At 37.7% G+C, this 23,472-nt stretch overlaps 1 protein-coding gene across 4 annotated transcripts in view; it reads left to right on the forward strand.

The window, feature by feature from the left end:
- The window catches only part of taf2 (TAF2 RNA polymerase II, TATA box binding protein (TBP)-associated factor), a 105,093-nt gene extending 82,815 nt beyond the window's left edge, over positions 1 to 22,278 (forward strand). The window contains exons 23-27 of one of the 4 annotated variants that reach the window (XM_043688977.1): positions 7,078 to 7,307; positions 10,479 to 10,613; positions 16,062 to 16,167; positions 16,999 to 17,133; positions 18,881 to 22,278. In XM_043688977.1, coding sequence (XP_043544912.1) covers positions 7,078 to 7,307; positions 10,479 to 10,613; positions 16,062 to 16,167; positions 16,999 to 17,133; positions 18,881 to 19,146 — 872 coding nt within the window. In that variant the 3' untranslated portion in view covers positions 19,147 to 22,278. Of the gene's footprint in view, positions 1 to 7,077; positions 7,308 to 7,500; positions 7,633 to 10,478; positions 10,632 to 16,061; positions 16,168 to 16,998; positions 17,134 to 18,880 lie in introns of those variants that run through there. The other 3 variants (XM_043688976.1, XM_043688978.1, XR_006311495.1) reach the window with 3 other exon arrangements.
- Positions 22,279 to 23,472: the final 1,194 nt, after the last annotated feature.

Here is a 23,472-nt window from a genome sequence, read left to right on the forward strand (position 1 = left end):
CTTCTTCAGCCATTTCCTGGACCACTCTCCCAAACTGTCTAAATCCTTCTGCAGCCTTTCCACTTCCTCAGTACTACCTGCCTATCTTCATATCATCGGCAAACTTCGCTAGAATGCCCCCAGTCCCTTCATCCAGATCATTAATATATAACGTGATCAGCTGCGGCCCCAACACTGAACTCTGTGGGACATCGCTTGTCACCGGCTGCCATTCCGAAAAAGAACCTCTTATCCCAACTCTCTGCCTTCTGTCAGACAGCCAATCCTCAGTCCATGCCAGTAGCTCACCTTGAACACCATGGGCCCTCATCTTACTCAGCAGCCTCCCGTGTGGCACCTTATCAAAGGCCTTTTGGAAGTCTAGATAGACCACATCCACTGGTCTTTCCCTGGTCTAACCTACTTGTCACCGCTTCAAAGAATTCTAACAGGTTTGTCAGGCATGCCCTCCCCTTACTAAATCCATGTTGACTTGTTCTAATCCATGTTGTCTTGGTCGTCTTCTGGCTGAAGATCTCCCTGGGTCATTTTATTTTTATTGCAAATATGTTTTATGTGAAAAGGTACCTTTTTGAAAGTGTGTTTCCTAATTTCTTGGGTTTTTCTTAATGGCCATTGCTCTCTCCGCAGTGTTCAAAATGATTGGATGTTAGGGATATAAAAATGCAATCGTCTCATTGGTTCGATGTTGGCAAAACAATAAATTCGAACTCAATTGGGTTTTAGAATTCTGGGGCTAATTTAAATTGGTTAAATTCAAATTGTTGTCAAAACAGCAACCAAAACTCAGGTATCCATTTCACAGCCAAATATTACATATTTTCAATTTTCTAGTACACTCTGGGACTGCTACTTTGTCACCACAGATGCTTGTAAGCTTCAGTTCAGAATAGCATTCACTTTTAAAGGTACAGTACACATCTTCATCTTCATTACAGAACTGATCTAGCACCTCAAATTTGGGCACTCCTGGGGCCCTGTGGTGGTATCAACATTGTATTTAATTACAATACATAGCCTTGCGGCCTGGATATTCTTCAACCTACCATTGCCATCAAGCCAGGAAATCAACTCTAGTTCAATGAAGACTGCAAAAGGGCATGCTTGGAGCATGGACATGCATAGCTAAAAATGGGGATTATGATTGTGTACTTTGCAGGCCCTTGATATCCTCAGTGAATTTTCCAAATTGTGTTTAATGTGACAGTACCAGCAGAGGTGGTGGCACAACAGCATGTAGTGGGAAGGGAGTAGCCATTATCATTCTTCAACATTTGAATCAGAAGTCCATGAAGTCTTGTGGCAGTGGGACAAACATGTATATGGAAACCTGATGATTAATACAGATCACTCCCCCCTCAACTGATGAATCCATTGTCATTCATGTTGAGCACTTAAACTTATTCTGATGAAACATAGATGCCAAACAGTAGAAACGTCACATGATACAGCTAACCAGTTTCCAAAACAACAGATCCAATCCAAGTTTTATAACTTTACTATATCCAATCATGAATGGTGGTGAATAATTCAGCAACTAACTGGAAGAGGGGAGTCTACCAATATCCCAAACTGTAAACGTGGCACAGCCCAGCAAATCAATGCAGAAAATGAGGCTAAAGCATATGCATCCATCTTCAGCCAGGATTGTCAAGTTGATCCATCTCTGCCTCCCTTGAGAACCCCAAAAATCTCTCTTCAGCCAGGTTGATTCACTCCACAACATATTAAAAACAACTGAAGGCAGTGGATATTGCAGAGTCCATCAGCTTTTGGAACTTTTTGGCAGTAATACTGAAGACTTGTGCTCTTGAGCTGGCTGACCTTCAAACTAAACTGTTTCTGTGCAGCTACAAGACTGACATTTACTCTGCAATGTTGAAAATTGGTATGCCTGTCTGTCTGCAAAAGTCTAACTTCGCCAATTGCTGACCTATCGGTTTACTGCTGCTCAGCAGCAAAGTGATGAAAAGTTTTGTTCAATGGTGCTATCAAATGGCTTTACACAAGTGACCTGTTTACTGATTCCGAGTTTGGGTTTTACCAGGCCAACTCAACTTCTGACATCCTTACAGCCTTGTTCCAAACATGGATAAAGGGCTGAACTCCAAAGGTAATTACATTGACATCAAAGCATTTCTTAACCAACTGTGGCATTAAGGAGCCCTTTTACAGTTAAATTACTGAGACTCCCAAGGAAATCCCTTTGGACGTACCCAGGGCAGTGTCTTCAGCCCAACTATTTTATCAATTACCTTTGCTTGAACATAAAGTTAGAAGTGGGGACAATGTCCACTGCCTTTTACAAACTTTCAAATACTGAAAGAATCCGTCTTGCTTGCAGCATGATTTGAACAGTGTTCAGGCTTCGACTGATAAGCGATAAATATTATTTGCACCACACAAATGCCAGGCAATGACAATCTCCAACCATCTTCTCATGGAATTACCATAATTGAATTCCCATGCCATAAACATTCTGGGAATTACTGTTGACCAGGCCAGAACTTGGCCACCTATAGAAATACTATGGCAGGAACAAGTATGAGACATGACCCCAACTCTCCAAAGGCTGGGCAATATCTACAACTTGCAATTCAGAAGTGTGTTGGAATACTCTCCTTGTTTTGTTGAGTGCAACTCTGACAACACCCGAACAGCATGCCATTCATCACTAAGTAGCTCACTGAATTTGTAATTCTCCAATCACTTTGTACATTTACTTCCTGTGCAACCATGCAGCAGTGTGTACACCTAACAGAGTTGTGATGACTCCTTCAACAGCACTTTATAAACTAAAAACCTCTACAACCTAGACCGACAGGATAGCAGAAATCTTGAATATAATCATCTGCAAGTTCAGCTCAAGTCTCTCTCCGCATTGACTTAAAAATTGCTATTTCTCTACAATTGTTTGCTTAAAATCTTGGAATTCCAACCCAAAAAAATCAGAGCTCACCAGCTTGAGGGAATGTGGGGAACAGGCAATAAATACTGACTTTACCGGTGAGTCTCGCATTTCAAAATCAAAGGTAAGAAAGGTTCTTTAGGCCATTGACTTAATAGGTAGACCAAATGTGTTTGTGGAGCACAGCTAAAGATCTAATGGGGATTGGTTATTGCAAGGAAACTCTGTTTCATAAAAGTGGAGAAGGAATGCTGCTATAACTGCATATGAATTGCAAAGAACTGTTCGGAAGCAAATTTCAAATGTATCTTTGAATTAAGCTAATGACATAACGCTGTAAAGTTTGTGACCATCTCAATTTTGTTGGTGTTTCTGCCTTGTAACACAAACCAGACTTTCAGTTATCCTGTATATAGGGCTATAGGGTCTCATTCTGCTCAGAATAAGTGGGCCAGCTGGGATTTATCAGGGGCCTCTTGATCTGTGCTGTGATTATTACTGTACAAAGTCTTCCAGATTACTAATGCACTGTTTCACAACACTTGGCTCGTGAACAGAGCCTTTCATACAAACGTCATTATTTTATGGTATCTTCTTGCAATGAAATGTATTTATTTTTTGCTTTAATTTAATGTTGAAGATTTAATGAGTCTGTAAAGGTTATTGGGAGACTGTTGGCAATTTACTCTTTCTCTGTGTGTCATATAGATTATTGATTACATTTGAGTATATCCTTGGCTTCAGTGTGTATAAATACCCAGTTTTGATAAGTCCTAAGACTGAGCATTTGCTGGAGCTTGAGGAAATGTCCCCACATATGAGAGCCATTGGTTCTTAAAATTATAGCTTCTGTAATTTAATTCCATGTTAAAAATTGAAATCAAAACAATCCAACGAAAGATGATATATTTTGTTAAATTGTAATGCATGATTTCACATTGAGGCTGTTGAAATATTTTTATTATGATAGTGAATTGAGTTTCATTTCCATTGCAATTAATTTTCCTAGCTGTTGCTGTGAAATTATGGGACGAGAAGTTCTGTTTCGTAGTGGCTTTAGAGTTCCAGAATGGTGGCTGTAGCATGTGCACTTGTGGCATAAAGCATGCCAAATGCCATTGTGTGGGTTTTCGCACTGTCTTTTGGAGGTAAACAGAGCAGAAAGGTAACACTGATCAACTTGCAAAGCTGACTTTATGATAGTACTGTAATTTTACACCTGGCTTTCCCCTCAAATTTGCCCAGCTGAGGATGTTTACGTAGCAGGAAGAAGTCCCCACAAGCACTACATAAAGGAATCAGCAGCTACTTAAAGCTGAATTGCTAGTTGAATTCTGGCCATTGCTACAATTCTGTACTTTTGTGGTGCTTTCTGTAGTTGTTTCAAAACTCTACAAAGTGCTTTGGCAGATGCTGAACATTGAGTTGTTATTAAATGGATTTATCAATCGGCTTGAAATACAGCATGACTGGGAGAATGGACAGAGTTTGAAGCTTCTAGGATTTGGAGGAGAGACAGAAGGGCTTTCTGCTCAGGGTCTCGGGTGGGGGGGGGAATTTTCTTACTTAGATAGTAGTGAAGAATGTTGTGTAAGATGCCTGCTTCACTAAAGAAATCTGAAAAAGACTAAAGTGAGCTGTGCATCACTCTCCTTCGAGGTTGTTACTTGATGTAATAGTAATATTGGGCAGTTTGGGTCCACGGATATATTTGGGACGTACAGAGGCTGTCGGTTGGAAGAATGTGTCATATTGGAATCAAAACATTAACTTTGTTTCTCTTTCCAAAGATGCTCTGAAACCTGCTAAGTTTCTCTGGCACTTTGTTTTTATTTTGTTTTACACTCTTTTATCAGAGAGGGAAACCTGAAGGTTTCTTAAATTGAAGCTTCCATTTCCTCAGGATGCAATTGGTTGTATGCACATTCCCTTACTTGTCTGTGACCATAAGCAGCATAATGTGCATTTCAGTTTCTTGTAATTGGCATGCAATAATGTATTAGCCATCTGTTATGGCTATTGTGTTTTAGTCACTGTGGCAAACCAAGAAATGAGTACTGGGTGATAAGGGCCTCAATGACTCCAGTTTGCAACTGAAGAAAATGAGAATAACAAAAAGCAATATGTTCAATGGGTTAGGAGACAGGAGAAATTAATTTGCATAAAAGCCTCCTTAGTACAAGCCCAAAGATATCAGTAATGGAACAAAATATGAAATGCTATTTATTTGGAGGTGATCTGTATGCAGTGTTACGACAAGGAGTAAACCTCCCTTTGCTAATTTAAACCCAACACACAGAAAAGTGTCACCTCGTGCTGTAATCTGTGAAAACTGGAGAAGCCAAGAGCTATTTAAAGTAAAAACTAACAATTTTATTCCTTAAAGTATAAAAGAGTAATTAACTCTCAACTATTTACAACACCTATCTTTTACTTTCCTGTCTATAATACTAGTCTGATAAAACCCCTGATTAAGAGTTACGAAAATGCAAATTTCAAAACTAGGCACTAATGAATCTTCCAACTGTATCTTCCTCTATCGGTTTTCTTCTTCTCAGGGATTTTTGTTTTACAGGTCATTGATGGGTAAAGGGACCTTTTTAAGAAAGCTGTGTTTCAGGCAGTCTGTACTTGTTGGTGGCTTGGCAGTTCTCCTCGCTAACTGTTCAATTTTACCTGGTCTTATTCCCCAAAACATCAGATTGTTTCATTCGTTTTTAATATTGTCAATATCCTAAATTCAAACTCTTTTTTTTTGGGATATCATTTAAACTGATTGGCCGAATTTGAATTTGTTCTTGTCTCCAGGCAACCCAGCAAGTGCTAGCTATTCTGAACCAAAAGTTACATTGTAAATTTTCTAACACCCTGTGTGCTTCTCTAAGTCTTTCAATTCTTATGAAGGTGTAGAAGTGTACTATACCTTTTAAAACAGGCAGATACTTGACGTACAAACACAGAACATGAGAAATAAAGAGTGTAATGAGAGAAAAAAACCAAACCAGTTGAGGAAAATGAGAAATGCAATGGGGACAAAGTTTATGATCTAAAGTTTTTGAGCTGAATGTTGAGTCCAAAACATGCCCAGGAAAACTGAAGTACTGTTCCTCTAGCTCTAATTTAGCTGCATTGGAATACAGCAGTTCAAGGATAAAGTTCATTGTGGGAATTGGTAGAGAATAATCATGACAGAACCTCAAGCTTTATGGGATAGGCAGGTCATGATGGCAGACTGAATTCATCAAAACTGTCCGTATTTGGTTTTCTTCATTCTCGAAGATGCTAACCGAGCCCTCAACTGCTCCTCATATGACAAGCATTTTATCTCCAGGATCATTCTTGTAAACTTTCTCTGGATCACTTCCAAGACCAGCAATTCCTTTCTTAGATATAGGGCCCAAAACTGCTCAGAATATTTCAAATGCTATCTGACCGTAATGGTGGTGGACGGAATGTGAGTTACTTACTGCAGAATTTCAAGTTGCTTACCTGTCATGGTATTTATTTAGCTTGTCCAATTTGGTTTCTGGTCAGTGGTAACCCCCAAGATGTTAGATATTCAACAGTGGTAATGCCACTGAACATCAAAGTGTGATGGTTAGATTATATCTTCAAAATTATCATGACTAGGAACTTGTGTGTTGTGGATGTTGCTTGCCACTTCATTAAAATACACCTTATTTAATATTAATAGCTGAACTCTAGCAGTTTTTTGAAAAATAACAATGTCTTCATGATTGCTTAATAAGAATTTCAAATAAGTAGAGGATTGAAATAGAACTAGCTCCTTGACTAGCTCGAAGCAGATAACTTTAAATATAAAAATATTAAAATTGAAAGTCTACCTTCAGAAAATAAGCTATTTTTGTGCATTTTTATTTCATTAACACTGAGAACTATGTAACTAGATTCAAAATATAGGAGACAAGTACAACTTCCACCATTCTGCTTTGCAGTGCTGCACAACAACATCTCAGTATGTTGAGAACAGCATCTCAGCAGCAAGTTTATCCATGCAGTAGGCTCCACTCTCAATGCACAGAATCATCATGCTGCCATTACTTTAGGTTTCTATGTCTTTTACATATCAGTTGAAATAAGTGATGTCTGTTTTGAAAATCAGTGCTGCAATTAATTGAAAGCATCAATGATTCTTAATTCACTTAAAGGCACTTCCCATGACTGGCGACTTCGCTGTGATGCAGTGGATGTGTACTATACCTTGTTTGGCCTCAGCAGACCATCTTGCCTTCCTCTGCCAGAGCTAGGTCTTGTGCTCAACTTGAAGGAAAAGAAGACTGTTCTAAATCCTATTATTATACCTGAAACGGGAACAAGTGAACAAGAGACTGTAGGCAATGCAGGCATACATGGATTAATGTCTGGCTTCCAGATTAATGTAAGTAAATAACAGTATTTTGAAACAATTAATTTGATGCTGATTCAACTCTCTTCAGTCTATTTGTTACTAAAACATCTGCTCAACTAATATTATCTTCAATTCAAAATTCTCGCCCTTGTTCCAAATTGTTCCTCAACGACCAGTTGTCGAGACACCAAGTTCTGAGTTTCCCTTCATTCTGCCTTTATAGTAGGGTTGTGAAGTCTTCCCTGTTCGACGAAGTATTTGGTCAGCTGTTCCTTGTGAGGTCCATTATTGGATATTGTTTGATAACGTTTCTCTGAAATGTTATGGACCAGGCCAGACCCTCTCAAAACATTAAGTAAGTAACCCAGACCCTAACTTTTCTAGTTGTGTTAAGCAGGTGCGTGATGCAGCTGGCCCAACCACTTACTTTTAAACAAAGCAGAATTTGTTTGCAAGATTACGAAATAAAACCAACAGAAGAGAAAATATAGACTAACATAACTATTTAAAATCCCAATGGACTCTATCGCAACTTAATGATGCTGTTCCAAATGCCTATAACAGTCCCCATAAACACCCCATTGGCAAAAAGGTAAAATCAGACACTGGTTCTTATAGGAGAGAGAGATGGCAAAGAGTTTTAGCATGGAACCTCCTTCCACTGTAGCTGTTTCTTTGGATTCCCCAGCTTAAACTGACCAGCAGCTCTGAACAGCCAGACTGCTGAAACCAACAACCAAACTAAACCAGAGAGAAACTGAGCTGGGAGAACTGGCCATTCCACTTTCATTGTACAAGTTTTTTTTTTAAACTTGTACTGCCTCAGGCAAAAAGTTTCTGTCAGCTATAATCAAATTGACCCTTAAACCCATCCAAACCAGACATTTCAGAACTTATGCCTTTTGCGACCCCCTCAAAAAAAGCAAGGACAGAATAACCTGGTAAAAAGAGCAGCATTGTCACAGAAGCACCATGTTCATTTGACTGTATTATATAAGCTATTTATGTATTTATTGGACATAATTTAAAAACAATCAAATCTATTATTTTGTTGCAATGAGTTTCCTTTATTCTGGAATCAGATAGCAGGCACAATTGAAGTGCAGTGGTTTCAACTATTTAATTCCCATTCATCTCCTTCCCTCCAGAATATTAAGTCATTATAAATATTGTTTCCATCAGAATTAAGGAAACTCCTACAGATGCTGAAAACATTGATCAAGCAAGTTTGATCTTTACGTAGGTGTGGTTGCAGGCTAAACTAGTTGTGCTGGAACGTTTGAGGTGATGCTCCTTCACAACAAGTAGTCTGTTCTGTGAGGTCATCAGGTTGTAGCATGAGTAACTTTTTTTAATGTTGATGCTACAAAACAAGATGCGACAGAGGTTTGCATTCTCTGACAGAACCACTTTTAATCCAAGACTCTTGCCTTCAAGTTTATTATGTTGGAGATTTTTCTTTTCATTGTCAGATTTTCAAGGAAAGTTAATCAGATGAAATTTTTAATTCTAAATATTTGCTTCATAGTGAAACTTCTAATCTGGAAACAGAGTAAATCATAAATCCTTACCAAGTCATCTTCTAGAATTTACCTTTTTTTTTCCTTTTCTGTGGCCATCAGTTCTCTGTTGTCTTTCATATTGGCAAAAATAAATTCAGTGTTCCTCAGTCCATTGTGAAAATGATAGACCTCTCTCAATTTGCCTTAAATTTCAAACGCTTGCTCCATTTGCACATTGTGTAACTCACCATAAAGTTTGGACTAGTAATTGAGCGCAACTATCTTTTTAATGACTACAATAATGTTCCTACATTTCCACTATACTGCTTGATTTAAAATGGGAATACCCCAAACTTTTTTCAAGCTGGCAACTATAGAACCTGGAGTGTACCAGTTGATCAAGAGATCCACATAATCAATGTAAGAACACAGTAATAGAAATGTAGTGCAGAAGGCATACACATCGCTGCTATACTTAATTTACAGCATAGATCACTTAAATAATAATGCAACTTTGCCTTAAATAAACTTTAGCAGTAGAGAACCATCTAACTCGCACCTTCAGCTGACTGTTTGAACATCGGGGAAATCAGATGTATAATTTTTGCCAGTTTGAGAGTGCCAGTTCATAAGGTGCCTTTTTAAAACATGGTGTGCTATATTTAAAACTATGGAATAATTTCTGAGGATAGAGAATCATTGGAATTGTAGTTTTGAAAATTGTGTGCACTTTTCAATTTCTCAGTTCTCTCCTTAATCAGTCTTCTGTTTATTTTTCTTTCCATTATTTAATTTTATTCTAATTGACCCTGTTTCCTCTTCTCATTCGTTGTTCTTTTCAGTCCTTGAATGTCATTGGTTAAGGAGATAATCTGTTGGTCCCAAATATTGTTGTCTGTTCTCACGTGTAAGAAGTTTCAGTGCAAATTAACATCAATGTATGAGAGGTTAGAAGTCTAATTCCATTGGTCATAATGTGATTTGGGCACCCTGAAATTGTGAAAGATATTCTTCCTTTCTTGCAGTATAGCAGCAAGATTACAAATCTATAATGAGTTTAATCTCAGATGTCAACCTTAGCTTAATAGTGGCCCTCCAACTCCAAATTAGTCTTACTCAAGGTATTTCACCTAGCCTAGTTTGATATCTGTCTTTAGGTTAATTGTTGCATTGACTGATGTGGCATCTCTCAGATTAGATATCTGTCCTTCTTGCCCATTAAATTTTAATGCAGAAATTTTAATCCATCACCACAACAATCACTAGTATAGCTAGTCATTTATTTCTCTCATTTGTGAACCCTGCTATGTACGGATTGGCTAATGCATGTCCACTCATTTTGGAAATGAATCAATATCAATAGTCCTACTTTGAGAAGCAGTTGAAAAGATTCTGTAGGAAACAAAAAACCCAAAGAACTGTGGATGGTGGAAATCCGAAACAAAAACGGAAATTGTTGGAAAAGCTCAGCATGTCTGGCAGCATCTATGGAGACAAAACAGAGTTAGCATTTTGGGTGCAGTGACGCTTCTTCAGAAGGGTTCTGAAAAACAGTCACTGGACCAGAAATCTTAACTCTGTCTTGTCTGTGCAGATGCTGCCAGCCCTGCTGAGTTTTTCCAGCAATTTGTTTTTGTTTGAGAAGTTTCTGTGGCCCTGTAAGAAACTATATAAATGCATGTTTTTTTTTGTTTCCTAGGAAGAGGAGCATCTTACCAAAGATTCTGCATCCACTGGGTCTGCAGTTCAGCAGGGCATAAAGAGAAAAGCTGAGACCCCACTTGGTTCCCCATTGGAACCTGGGCAGGTTCTGGAGAAGGATGAAGATAATAAGGTTAAGCTTAAAATCAAAGTAAGGGTATTCTCTTAAATCATTCCAAATACAGTTTCTAGAAAATGGAGAACTCGTCAAATTAACCTAAACTAAATTGTTGGAAATGTTCAGGTAAGGCAGCATCTATGGAGGGAGAAGTGGATTCAATATTTCAAATGAATCAGCTGCCATCAGAACTGGAAGTTTATCAGCTTTTAATCAGTGCAGAGTAGCAATGTGGGGAGATCTGTGATAAGCTGAAAGGCCAGAGTGGTTAAGTGATAAATTTGTGATATTGCAAGGCAGAAGGAGGCAGTACTGATACAAGTTTGAAAACAAATGATGGGCTTAGAGAAGGTACAAATAGTTGCAACAGAATGGAGAAAGAGGCAAGATGCAGGGAAAATGTTACTGAGGAGAATGTGCTTGTGGATCAGAAGTGCAATGAAAGAAATGTGCATAGATCCTGGATGCACTCATCACTTTACCAGCTGTGTACCAATAAGGAATTGTGTTCCAAATACCAGCTCACTTAACTCCCTTTCCAATGGCTCAGGTGCCACTATTCTCTATCCTAGAGAATAAATAGTAGTATTGTTCCTAAGTTTTAAACTGCATTTTGAGGCAGGAATATGTAAATTGGCTAAAAGCAAAATGAGACCTAGAACTTGTATTGAGCTTTGTCGAAACTATCTGGGAGATGAAGGACAAATGTCAGAGTGGAATGAAAGATTAAAATAGCAAGAATTAACTCAGGACTGTGCTTGTGCTTTGATTGCATTGCTGTATATATTCCTAAAATCAGTTTATGCGTCGAGTGTACAAAGCTGAAAAAAGTGCAATTGCTGTATCACTGACAGGAAAGATTTTTGAATCTGGATGCTGGAAAGGTAACTGGCATTTGTTGTGATTGGAAATGTTAGGATGGATTATCATTTTGTTGAGGATGCAGCATTTCGTGGAAGGAATAGTCAGTAAATAATAACTTAGCTTACATCCACTTTACAGCTTTTTTTCTTCACTCCACTTTTGTATCATCAGAAAACCTGAATGTTCTTTATTGAATATTTATCTAAAATGATTTTGATATAAAATATAAATAGCTGAGGCCCAAGCACTGATCCTTTCTGACCTGCTAAAGTGAAAATATCTCTTATTCCATTATTGTTTTCTGTTCCATAAGCAGTCCTCGGCCCATTAACCAATAACTCCTATGTGATACGTTTTCAAATGCCTTTTGGAAGTAAAAAAATACTCTACTTGCTATGTTCTCTTGCCTATTCTTGAAAGCTATACCCAAGTAATTTCAGAAAACATTATTTTCCTTTCATGACACCATGTTTCTTAGTTACGTGATGTTTTTCAAAGAGCTCTATCCCTATGATCAGAATTCTAGAATTTTCCCTTGTATTGATGTTAGGCTAACAAGTTTATAGAAAGGGACTGCTTGGAGAAGGAAAGAATTGAGTAGGAGTTGTTGTATGAGTACTTTGCCTTTAGGAGACTTCATCTTTAAGAACTCCAGCTACTGTATATAACACTGCAAATCCACTTACCAGTCAGTTGTATGCAGATAGCACTTGCATTGAAAGCAGTTCCTGTGCTGCAATATTTATTTTACAAACCGTTTTACCAATTTAAATAAACTAAGCCTCCTAGCTCTGAGTGATTCTTAGAGCAGTATCATCAATATGACATGACTGGCAGTTGGGTTGCTGTTGAGCACTTTGCAACAACCAAAGTGTGAAGAATCCACAAAATACTTAGAGAAGCAGTAAAAGGAAATCTGCAAAGAAACAGAAAAAGAAAATGCTGTAGAGCAGTGAGATTAGCTTTTAATGAATTATGCCTTTAATAAAACAGAATGCAAAAAACCCCAGAAAAATTGAACGACTTGGAACTGTGTACATGAAGCAGAATTGCATTGGTGCTGCAAAAAAGTTGTTTCGGAAGTTAAAACAAACCAGTCAGATCAGGGAAACCGTGTTGAGGCCTGGCAAACTCTAATTGAAGTTGGGAATTGAAGTTTAAAAAGTCAGAGAGGCCCATCACTGCCATTTTGAAAAGAGGAAAATTCCACCATTTTTTAAGATAAAAGAAATCATGAAGATTGAGTGGTCTCAAATACTTGTTCTAAGAAATGTCCTTGGAGCTCGGTTTGAATTGAATATATTTAAACTTTCAAAAAAATGTAAAAACAGTAGTTCTTCCTTTCCCCTCTTCCCCCACCCCGACCCCAAGTCGAAAAAGTTTTTTAAAATTGTGCACAGAATGTTTTAATAGCCATTTGAGGAAGGTCAAAGGCATTTTGTCAGAATGTCTACAAAACTTGAAGGTTTAATTTGGGATCCAGCAGACTTCTTTTGAGTTTTAAATGTTCATGTGGATTTCAGGGAGCTATGGTTTTTAGATTCGGATGTGCCCAATACAGAAAAGCAAATAATTCAGGTTCGATTGCCAGTAGGATTTAAGGTCTGTGTGGATTTAACGTGTAAGGAGTAACAGCTGAGGAACCAAAAGACACGCAAACACATATGGATTACATTAAAAGACCAATTGGGACTCATTGAGTTTCTGTATTCATAACTAGAATTTGTGTAATTTAGAAACTTCCAGAATCCATAGACCACTTCATGAACAGATACAGAGGAAAGAAACTTGGTGATTTCCCAAATGAGGATCTGACAGACAGTACTGTTTAGTTAGTGATCACAACTATGGAAACTTTCTAAAATGATTTGTTACATAAACTGCTGCAAGGGCAAATAACAAGATACTACCCTGCAAATTCTGAAAAGCATGTACCCATAGTGGGAAGCCATAAAGAAGTCTACAAATATAAAATTCTTGATCCATAATGATTCATCAATTCCATGTGCAAGTACAATTAATGTGCTTGGGTTGTGCAAATGTTTTTGGGATGTGGTCAGTACTAAATCAGCAATTGCAGATATGTATACCAGTATGCTGTGACACTGCACTAGTTGCAATGCATGAAATTCTTCAAACATCAGACCCTGACAGAAACTGCAGCACACTATTCAAGAAACACTTACAGAACTGAATACCAAAGAAGAATGGAACACCTTACTTTCATCTGAATGAGTGGACCTAAAATCTCAACTGTCTGCTGTGGAATGAAAAATGAAACTTTGAGATCAAAGCCTGAACAACAAGCTCAGAATATGTTAAACTTGAGAATACATTCTCAGAAATGACGAAGTCTTTGAGGGATACCTCCATTCAGTACACAAATGTGAGCAAATCGTTGAAAGAGCAAGAAAAGAAGCAGGATGAACCATATATTGAGTCGTCAATCTCGTGCAAATATTACCACTTTATGGGAAGATCACCAGCAACTAACATGTATTACAAATCAGGTTCAGTATGAGTAGCTGCAGAAACATCTAGCTTGAATCCAAAGCGATGCTGGAGGAATGGCAGATGTACAAAACAGATAGAAATACATAATGCATATGTATAAGAAGCTCTATTCATTTCAGAAATAACTGGCAGCAATGCTGATTCTCTCATGAGAGAAATTGAGCAGCAACACAAGAAATCAAACAACTACTAGACCAGCAACTAGACAAGGTCTAGGTTTCCAGGAAAACATTGAAGAATAAAACAACTTGATAGACAGGTACAGCAGACTGTATTATAAATAACTGGGGGAAAAACAATATTATCTCCAGATAAATTCTTCATCACCACAAGTTCTCAGCATTTCAGTAAACTACCTCTCTGGATGTAGATTTGCTCACTGAGCTGGAAGGTTCGGTTTCCGACATTTTGTTACCATACTAGGTAACATCAGTGAGCCTCCAGATGAAGCATTGGTGGTATGGCCTGCTTTTTATTTGTTTCGGTTTCCTTGGGTTGGTGACGAATTTCCTGTGGTGATGTCATTTCCTATTTTTCTCAGGGGGTAGTACATGGGATCCAAGTCAATGTATTTGTTGATGGAGTTCCGGTTGCAATGTTATGCTTCTAGGAATTCTCGTGCGTGTCTCTGTTTGGCTTGTCCTAGGATGGATGTGTTGTCCAGTTGAAGTGGTGTCCTTCCTCATCTGTATGTGAGGATACTAGTGAGAGTGGGTCATGTCTTTTTGTGGCGAGTTGGTGTTCATGTATCCTGGTGGCTAGTTTTCTGCCTGTTTGACCAATGTAGTGTTTGTTACCGTTCTTGCAAGGTATTTTGTATTGCAAGGTATTAATTCACTGAAGAGGAGGAAAACAACAACAAACTGCCATTCCTAGATGTTACAGTAGAGAAAACAGCCAATGGGGAACTTCAAACCAGCATCTACAGGAAAACAGCACATACGGACCAAATACTGAACTACAGAAGCAATCATCCTAACATCCACAAACGAAGCTGCATTAGAACATTATTTCAACGAGCCACCACACACTGCAATACAGAGGAACTACGAAGAGCAGAGGGAAATCACCTATACTCCATATTCAAAAAGAACGGGTACCCAATGAACACAGTCTGCCGACCTCTCAGCAGCAAACTCAAACAAGCAGACCAAACATGTCCAGAAACCCTAGCCACTCTCCCCTCCATCAAAGACATCTTGGAAATGACTGCCAGACTACATGGGTTGTGGGCATCGTGGTAGTCCACAAACTCGCCAACACACTAAAACAGCAGCTAATGAAATTAAAAGACCCTGTGCAGACAACAAGCAAAACTAATATCATTTACAAAATACCTTGCAAGAACTGTAGCAAACACTACATTGGCCAAACAGGCAGAAAACTAGCCACTTGGATACGTGAACATCAACTAGCCACAAAAAGACATGACTCACTCTCACTAGTATCTTTACATGCAGATGAGGAAGGACACCACTTCGACTGGGAGAACACATCCATCCTACGACGAGCCAAACAGAGACACGCGTGAGAGTAAACTTTAAAAACGGACCATACCACCAGATCTTCATCTGGGATCTCACTGATGATGTTACCTAGTATGGTGATGAAATATCTGAAACCAAACCTTCCAGCTCAGCGAGCAAACCTACATCCAGAACCTCAACCTGAGCTACAAATCTTCTCAAAACTCGCTAACTACCTCTATTATGGTAACTTACGGACTGGCTTGTTATTGTAAATATTTAAATTTTCTTTTGCAGAGGAGGGAGATTTTTATGCCTTGAAAAGATTTGACCTTGTAAGAACTCCAGGTGCACATAGCTGCAACTCTGCCTCCATGTTAGTCTGACTTGTTGGCAACACATATTAAAACCAATTGCTCCGCTGTAATATTTGCTCATAACTTAGTGTATTTTACTGTTTTAAATAACCAAAATGATGTAGCCTTGTGGACTGATTACAACAAATTTGTAATGACTACATATTAGCTATTTAATATTTTTAAAATCTTATCGTACAAAAATTGCATGGTGACATTTCTGCCTTATGAGGAAGTTATGTTGAATTTTTATTTTATTTTAGTTTTCTAATTCTCAAGAAGATGAAGAGATTGATATGGACTCTGTTCATGATAGTCAGGCTTTCATTTATCACCAGTTGAACATACTTGAAAGACCATCCACTCCAGGTAAGAAAAAATCTCAAGTTGGTACATTTACTGTGGGAAAATGGAGTCAAGCGGGGCACAGAGTTGGAGTATCCGGACATATTTTTTAGATTAGCTTACTTACAGTGCGGAAACAGGCCCTTCGGCCCAACAAGTCCACACCGACCCGCCGAAGCTTAACCCACCCAGACCCATTTCCCTACATCTACCCCTTCACCTAACACTATGGGACAATTTAGCATGGCCAATTCACCTAACCTGTGTGTTTTTGGACTGTGGGAGGAAACCAGAGCACCCGGTGGAAACCCATGCAGACACTGGGAGAATGTGCAAACTCCACACAGTCAGTCGCCTGAGGCAGGAAATGAACCTGGGGCCTCTGGCGCTGTGAGGCAACAGTGCTAACCACTGTACCACCGTGCTGCCCACTGTTTGTATGATGGTGCATACTTATTGTGTTACTGTTTAGATGAAATCACCAAACCATGTCATCATCATTGACCAGACCGCCAGCTTTATGACTTAGTTCGGGACCAGAAAAAGTTTGTTTAAAGTAGTCAAAAGTTAGGATCCAAAGGGTTTAGTGAAGGAATAAAGCTAAAAGAATCCATGGTTTTGAACAAGCAACAAATTAAAGCAGTGATGCAATCTATAATACATGTGCAACTTATTTCTAACATCCAGAATTAACATGTGGTAAACCTGGGTGATACGAACAACCCGCAGTGCACATTAGAAATCACATGCACAACTCTGATCCCATAGATTTCTCAAACTCCTTCCAGATGTTAATTACGTGATGATCAAGTTTCATTAAACTTCACAAAGGATTGCAATTCTTTACTTTTAAAGATCTGGCCTTAACTCCTCTCAAAAGCCCTTCCATCGGGGGGTCCTCAGGAACTGCTCCCACTGTAGATCACGCTCCTATTTTGGGTCCACACTTCATTAGAAGTCCACAAACTGCATGCAAGTACATATTTACAGGTATGATTCCAGCCTTTTGCCAATAGCTAACTTCTGTAAGTTAGACTTTTCTTGTGCTTTCGCTGAACTCTAATCTTTAATTGCACCATGGATTGGATTAGATTAGATTAGATTCCCTACAGTATGGAAACAGGCCCTTTGGCCCAACGAGTACACACTGACCCTCTGAAGAGTAACCCACCCCAGACCCATTTCCCTCCAACTAATACAATTAACACTGGGCAATTTAGCATGGGCAATTTAGCATGGCCAATTCACCTAGCCTGCACATCTTTGGACTTTGGGAGGAAACCGGAGCACCTGGAAGAAACCCACACAGACACTGGGAGAACATACAAACTCCACACAGACAGTCACCCAAGGCTGGAATCAAACCTGGGTCCCTGGTGCTGTGAGGCAGCAGTGCTAACTACCGTGCCACCCAAATACTTTTCAGCCCTTGATGACACCCAGCTTTTTGTAAACCACCACAACTTCCAGGACTATTCCTAACATCTGACTGCAATCTTTAGCTGATTACTATCCTTGGAACAGTTTTTGTCTGATTTTTAACAGCTACTGTTAAAATATTCAACTACTGTTGACTTCATTTTTCAGAAAATAAATGTTGCACAATTACCTTCTATGCAACATAACTAAAAAGCAGCCCTTTAAACTTGGATTCTATTTTCCATTCCCCTTGAAACACTTACGGACTTTCAGTCCCTTCAGAAAAGTCTTTGAACTCCTCTCCAATGAGCCCCGAACTCACCTCGATGACCAATTTGAAAACCTCACAATAAACCCCTCCTCTATTATTGCTTAGAATTGAATGGACTAAATCTAGTACACTGGGCACTACTTGTACCAGAAATTTTATCAATCCCCATATTGGTGGTTGGCTCAGTACAAATGAACAATCGATATAACTAAAGGATTTCATTACGATTGTCTCTACAGTTCACTCATTGTCATACCTATGGTCAGGAACTGAAATACGTGAAAAGATAAACGTTTTAAGCAGAGGCTTTTAAGAAAAAAAGCAAGTTTGAAAAGTAAAACTAAATCTGCCAATTAAATATAGAGATCAGCATATTATTGACATATGAGAAAATGTACACATTTGTTTCAATATCAACTGTCTTCAGTACAAGTTCTTGAACAAGTGCTATCAAGAATTTATGGTATGACCATGAAGTATCTTGTCAGTAATTAATACTTGAATATTTGCTTTTAGTCCAAAGATGTACGGGTTAGGTGGATTGGTCATGCTAAATTACCTGTAATCTCCAGAATGTGCATGCTTGGTGGGTTAGCGATAGGAAATGCAGGGTTACGGGAATGGGTAGATCTGGGCGGGATGATCTTCAGAGAGTCTGTGTGGACTCAGCGAGATGTATGGCCTGCATCCATGCTTTAGGGATTCAGTGATTTTGTAGTGATTATGCTATTACCTATCAATGTCCTCCAGCACAGCACATTGTAGATCAGCTGCAAAGGCTACAAAAATTGCTGTTAAACCAGTCATAGGAAGTTGTATGAAGACAGAAAAGTTGGCATGCCCTTTGATTAAACTGCCTTTATTCAGTACACTTGAACTCAACAACACCCATGTATGTATATGTATGCACAGGCCTGTATGTCCATCCATATATGTTATCAATTATATTGAATGAGAGTACAAATGTATATAGACACACAAGCTTTCATATTTATAAAATAAAATGCAATGTGGATTTAAAAAAGTAATTGTATGCCATTTTCATAGGAAAAGAAACAACAACCATAGACAATGCCATGAGTTCCAATTCAGCTGCTCCACTTCCTTCACTTGGCAAAGAGTCCAGTTCATCGAGACATGGGGAACACCACCATCACCACCATCATGAACACAAGAAAAAAAAGAAAAAGCATAAACACAAGCATAAGCATAAGCACAAACATGATGGGAAAGACAAAGAAAAGGACTTGTTTACTTTTACAAGCAGCCCAGCTAGTGGGCGGTCTTTAAACTCTCCATCAATTTCAGACTAAATTATATGATGAACCATCTAATCGGTTCAGTATATCAAATATTTTCAGAAGTAAAGTACAAGGAAGACTACTCCTGCCCCATTGTTTTGTCAAACCTTGGCTTTCTGTGGAAGTAACTAAAACTGTTATCACCAATGATCAAAGTATGTGTATAATGGAATCTAAGCCTCATTCCACTTGTTTGATGTGTTTAACTGACTCAAACTCACAACTGACAATTATTGCCGCTTTCAAACAGTTTAAAATAAGCACCCTTCCCCAACCCCACCCTTCTAATTAATCTATGTAAGCATGTTTTCCTAACGTTTACTGGTCTACCAGGATCCTCCTTTACATCACTCACTGATTTTGTGCCTGTTCAAATTTGTTGGGGGTGCAATGGTTTTTCCAAGTAAAATCTTGTATATCACAAGCATAACTAAAAATGATCATGTTGTACAAAAAAAGTTAAAGCCTGAAAATCCTGAGGATATGTTGTACCAAAACAACTGGGCCTTGGGTAAGAATGCAGCTGAATCCCATATATAATGGTGAAACTCCTGGGGTTGTCCTGAATATATACATTTGATGTAGAAAGTGGGTGGGGAATGGGACAGAATTGGAAACTGGTTGGGGAAGACAGAGTGGAATCCGGGTGGACTAAGCTTATATTTTCTAATCTCTTTCAAACAATGCATCTCCGTTTCACAGTGAGGCCTATTGAATGAAGCTATCACTGCTCACTACTGTAGATGTGCACTTACTGATCCATCTTCCTCCATGATTAAGTAGCAAGTTGTTTTTTAAAAATTTTAATGAGTTTACTGCCAACTTATTTTGCCTTTTAGTAGTTGCATATCGTTAGAAATTTCACTGGGATATTCTTAACTAATAATGGCACAAATTATTTTAGTTGCACCAAAGAACTTATGGTACAAGGTATTTTAATAGACAATGGTTGTATTGTATTTAGTCTGGTTTGATCAGAGCTCTGGTAATAACTTTGTGTAATAAAGGTTTGTCTTTAGCTGTTATAGTGTCTGTTACAAGCAATTGTTTTCTCTTTTCTCATTGGCAAAATGACTTGTCTTTCCCATTGTTCAAGCACTTCATATTTTTCATTAGGTTTATGTTTTTCTTATTTGTTTGAGTCTTTTTGTACAAACTTTCACTGTAGATTTAAAATTTTCTCTTCAATCATACTCAAAAATAGCCCCAAGCACAATACAGCAAAATTCATATTGCAGCAAAAAGAATTTTCTCTTGATACAGCTACAACAACAAGTTCTCCCCTCCCAAACTATACGGTCTGTCTGCCCTTTTTAAACCAATGAAAGCTCCAATTCCGTGTTTTCCTGACTTTGTACAACAGAAACAAACATGATACATTGCAAAGTTTTCTATCAAGACCTTTACTCTTCAACTTTACTAGCAGGATATCCTATAATTCCCAAACACTAGAGATTACAAACTCTAGTTTACACTGTCAATTCGGCACATGTTCACCACAGCTGAATAGGTTCTGGAATTGGTGAATTACAACAGCGATGATTTAAGTTTTTTTTTAACCTAGCTGCTTACTGCAGAAATATCAGGGTACAAATTACTTGATAACTGGCTCTAAAGTAGACTATACATGACCAACAATGAAAGATCTAATAAAGTACTTCTCATTTTTACACATTGCTTATTAACTTGCTACTGTATTTTAATATAGCTGATACTTTTATCAGCTATATTAAATAATTATTGAAGGTCATAATTTCTGCATTATAATATTTTGCACAGCCCTGCTAATTTGGGTATAGATTTACTGCGTAATGCATCTAAAATACAATGAATCAGGTTTTTTATAATCACAACACTGAGGCATTTTCCATGTAAACCTAGTAAAGGTAGAAGCTTCAATTTTGTACAGGCTTCTGTTTAGCAATACATATAACTTTGTAATTTTTTTCTTGTACAGTGAAGTTTTGAAAAATGTTTATAAACTCCAGTTTGTGTATAATTTTAAGAAACCAATGCATTTGTTTAGTACATTACAAAGTTTTTTGAGTACTAACATAAATGCAGTAAATGTAATTAATTAGAAAATGATTGTTTTTAAAGTTCATCTATAGTTTTCATACTTGTTTATAGTGCTAGGACATTGTGAATATTATATAAATTTTACTTTGAAAATGTATGTACTTTCCACTTATAATTCTGATGTTCTGCTCCTACAAAAATCACCAAATATTATTTCTAGTTTTTTTAAAATGTATATATTTGGTACAGTGTTTTTTCAATGTATTTGTTATAGTGTTGAGTTCTCAATAATAATTCAAAAATAATTTAAGACTATAGGACATCAACGTAACAAATATTTCTAATCTTATAAACGTTTATAGACACCATATTCTGTAAAAGTTTGTCCCCCCTCGAGTTAAAGCTATCTATCTTTTATGCTGTATTGTATACTCGTCTCTTGAAAAAAAAATCTGATTTAGAAAATATTGTTTAAACAATCTTAAGCTTTACAAAATTGTCTCCTCCATAAATTTGCCTTTGAGATTGAAATGCTAAATCTTCAGATTTCAAAATTCATCTCTTATTTACTTACAACATGAGGATGTATTAGTCCAAAATTTCTACATTCTGGGCTGGTACCAGATCTTAGAAAGGCAGCAAAAGTTGCACATCTTTTGAAAAAGTAGTACAGTTACGAAAAGAAATGTTGAAGGTTTAGTATGGCTTCTCTCACCATGATAAACAAGATGCTTAAAAGTCACAAATGCATGCTGTAGTTTATTTTGATACAAGTGATTTTAGTTTTACCAGCTCAGTGTTCAGAGGGTGGGTCAATCCAAACATGTGAATTTCTTCAAATGTGTGTTTGGCAGTATTTTTTTTTTAAAATGTTGTTTAAACTTGTTTCATCTTAATCTTTCTTTTGGATTTGTTTACAGCCTTACTGGTTATAATAGATTATTGTGGCATTTGTGTATTCGTAGTCAGGCCCAGTGCTTCTTTTGACTTTTTTTAAAAAATCCATCTGCTCAGAAATCATGTCTCATACTTGTTTACTTTTTTGAGAAAATATGTTTTCATAACTGATGTAAAATCAAGCTTGTCATTTGCTTATTCTGTTATTTGTTAATAAATTTGTCAAGAGTAGAAATTTTGGTTGTGGTGTGTCATTGTTCTGCAATTTTCCAATGCTGAGGAAAAGCTTTGAAGATACGTGATAAACTCAGAAAGTCAAAATAAAGTGATCATTTTTGTAATCCCTAATTATGTGTAGATACCCAAGTAAATGACAAAACCGTCTGACTTTGAGAAGAGGGCTTATTTCCAGGATATGGAACAGTATACATGACGTGTTAGAACCTTCCTTGTAGATGCATAATTCAATTAGAAGAGCCACCTCAGACAGAAACAGAAAAGCAAGTATGTAGACAATTTTCACAAAATGACGTGGGGTGGGGGAGGGGGTTGGTGGTTTCAACTCCTCTAACATTTACTGAGGTAGTCAGTGTGAAATGTTTAGGAGTAAAGATCTTAAAATGCACTGAGGAGAGATTTTTAAACCTGCATGTAGTAGGCCCTACATGACAGAGGGGCAGAACTGGGCATATTTTTAGGTAATGAAGCTGGGCAGAGGGGGATCATTTTGTAGACAGTAATCATTAACTCTACTGGATTCAGATTATATTAAGGATGGGCCTGAAATAAATGTTCTAAACTAGGGGGACTTTTTAAAAATGTGATCAAGTAAGATTTGGTCAAAGTGGACTGGAAACAGGTACTTATGGGTAATTTCGTATCAGAACAATGAGATGCATTCAAGAAAGAAATGGAATACAGGGCCAACATGTTTCAATAAATATAAAGGGTAGGACCAACAAATTTTGAGAACCATGGATATTGATGAATTCACAGGATTGGGCAAAGAAAAAAAGGAAGCTATTGGCATATACTGAGTGCTCAGAATAGCAGATGTCTGAGTATAGAATGTGCAAAGGGTACTTATAAAGACTGCATGAAAGAATAATAGCAGATAAAGATCTTGTTATTTTACAAGTACATTACAGGTTTAAAAAAAAAACAAGGGAAAGTGTAGGAACTATTAAGGAACATAGAAGCTAAAGGACTTATGTAGAGTTTTGAAATAATACATTGTGAGAATGGTGATAAGAGTATAGAAATCAGGGAGAGGGACTGATTTAATTAAAGAAATTAGCATAGACAGGAGGTTCTGAGTGGTCTGACAGCCTTAAATTTGATAAATCTCCAGGGTCAAATGAAAAGTGTTGAGTGAGGCAGGAAGGAAGTAGCGCAGGTACCAGCAATAATGTTCAACTCTTC

Source organism: Chiloscyllium plagiosum, chromosome 4 (genome assembly GCF_004010195.1).
Source record: "Chiloscyllium plagiosum isolate BGI_BamShark_2017 chromosome 4, ASM401019v2, whole genome shotgun sequence".
NCBI lineage: Eukaryota > Metazoa > Chordata > Chondrichthyes > Orectolobiformes > Hemiscylliidae > Chiloscyllium > Chiloscyllium plagiosum.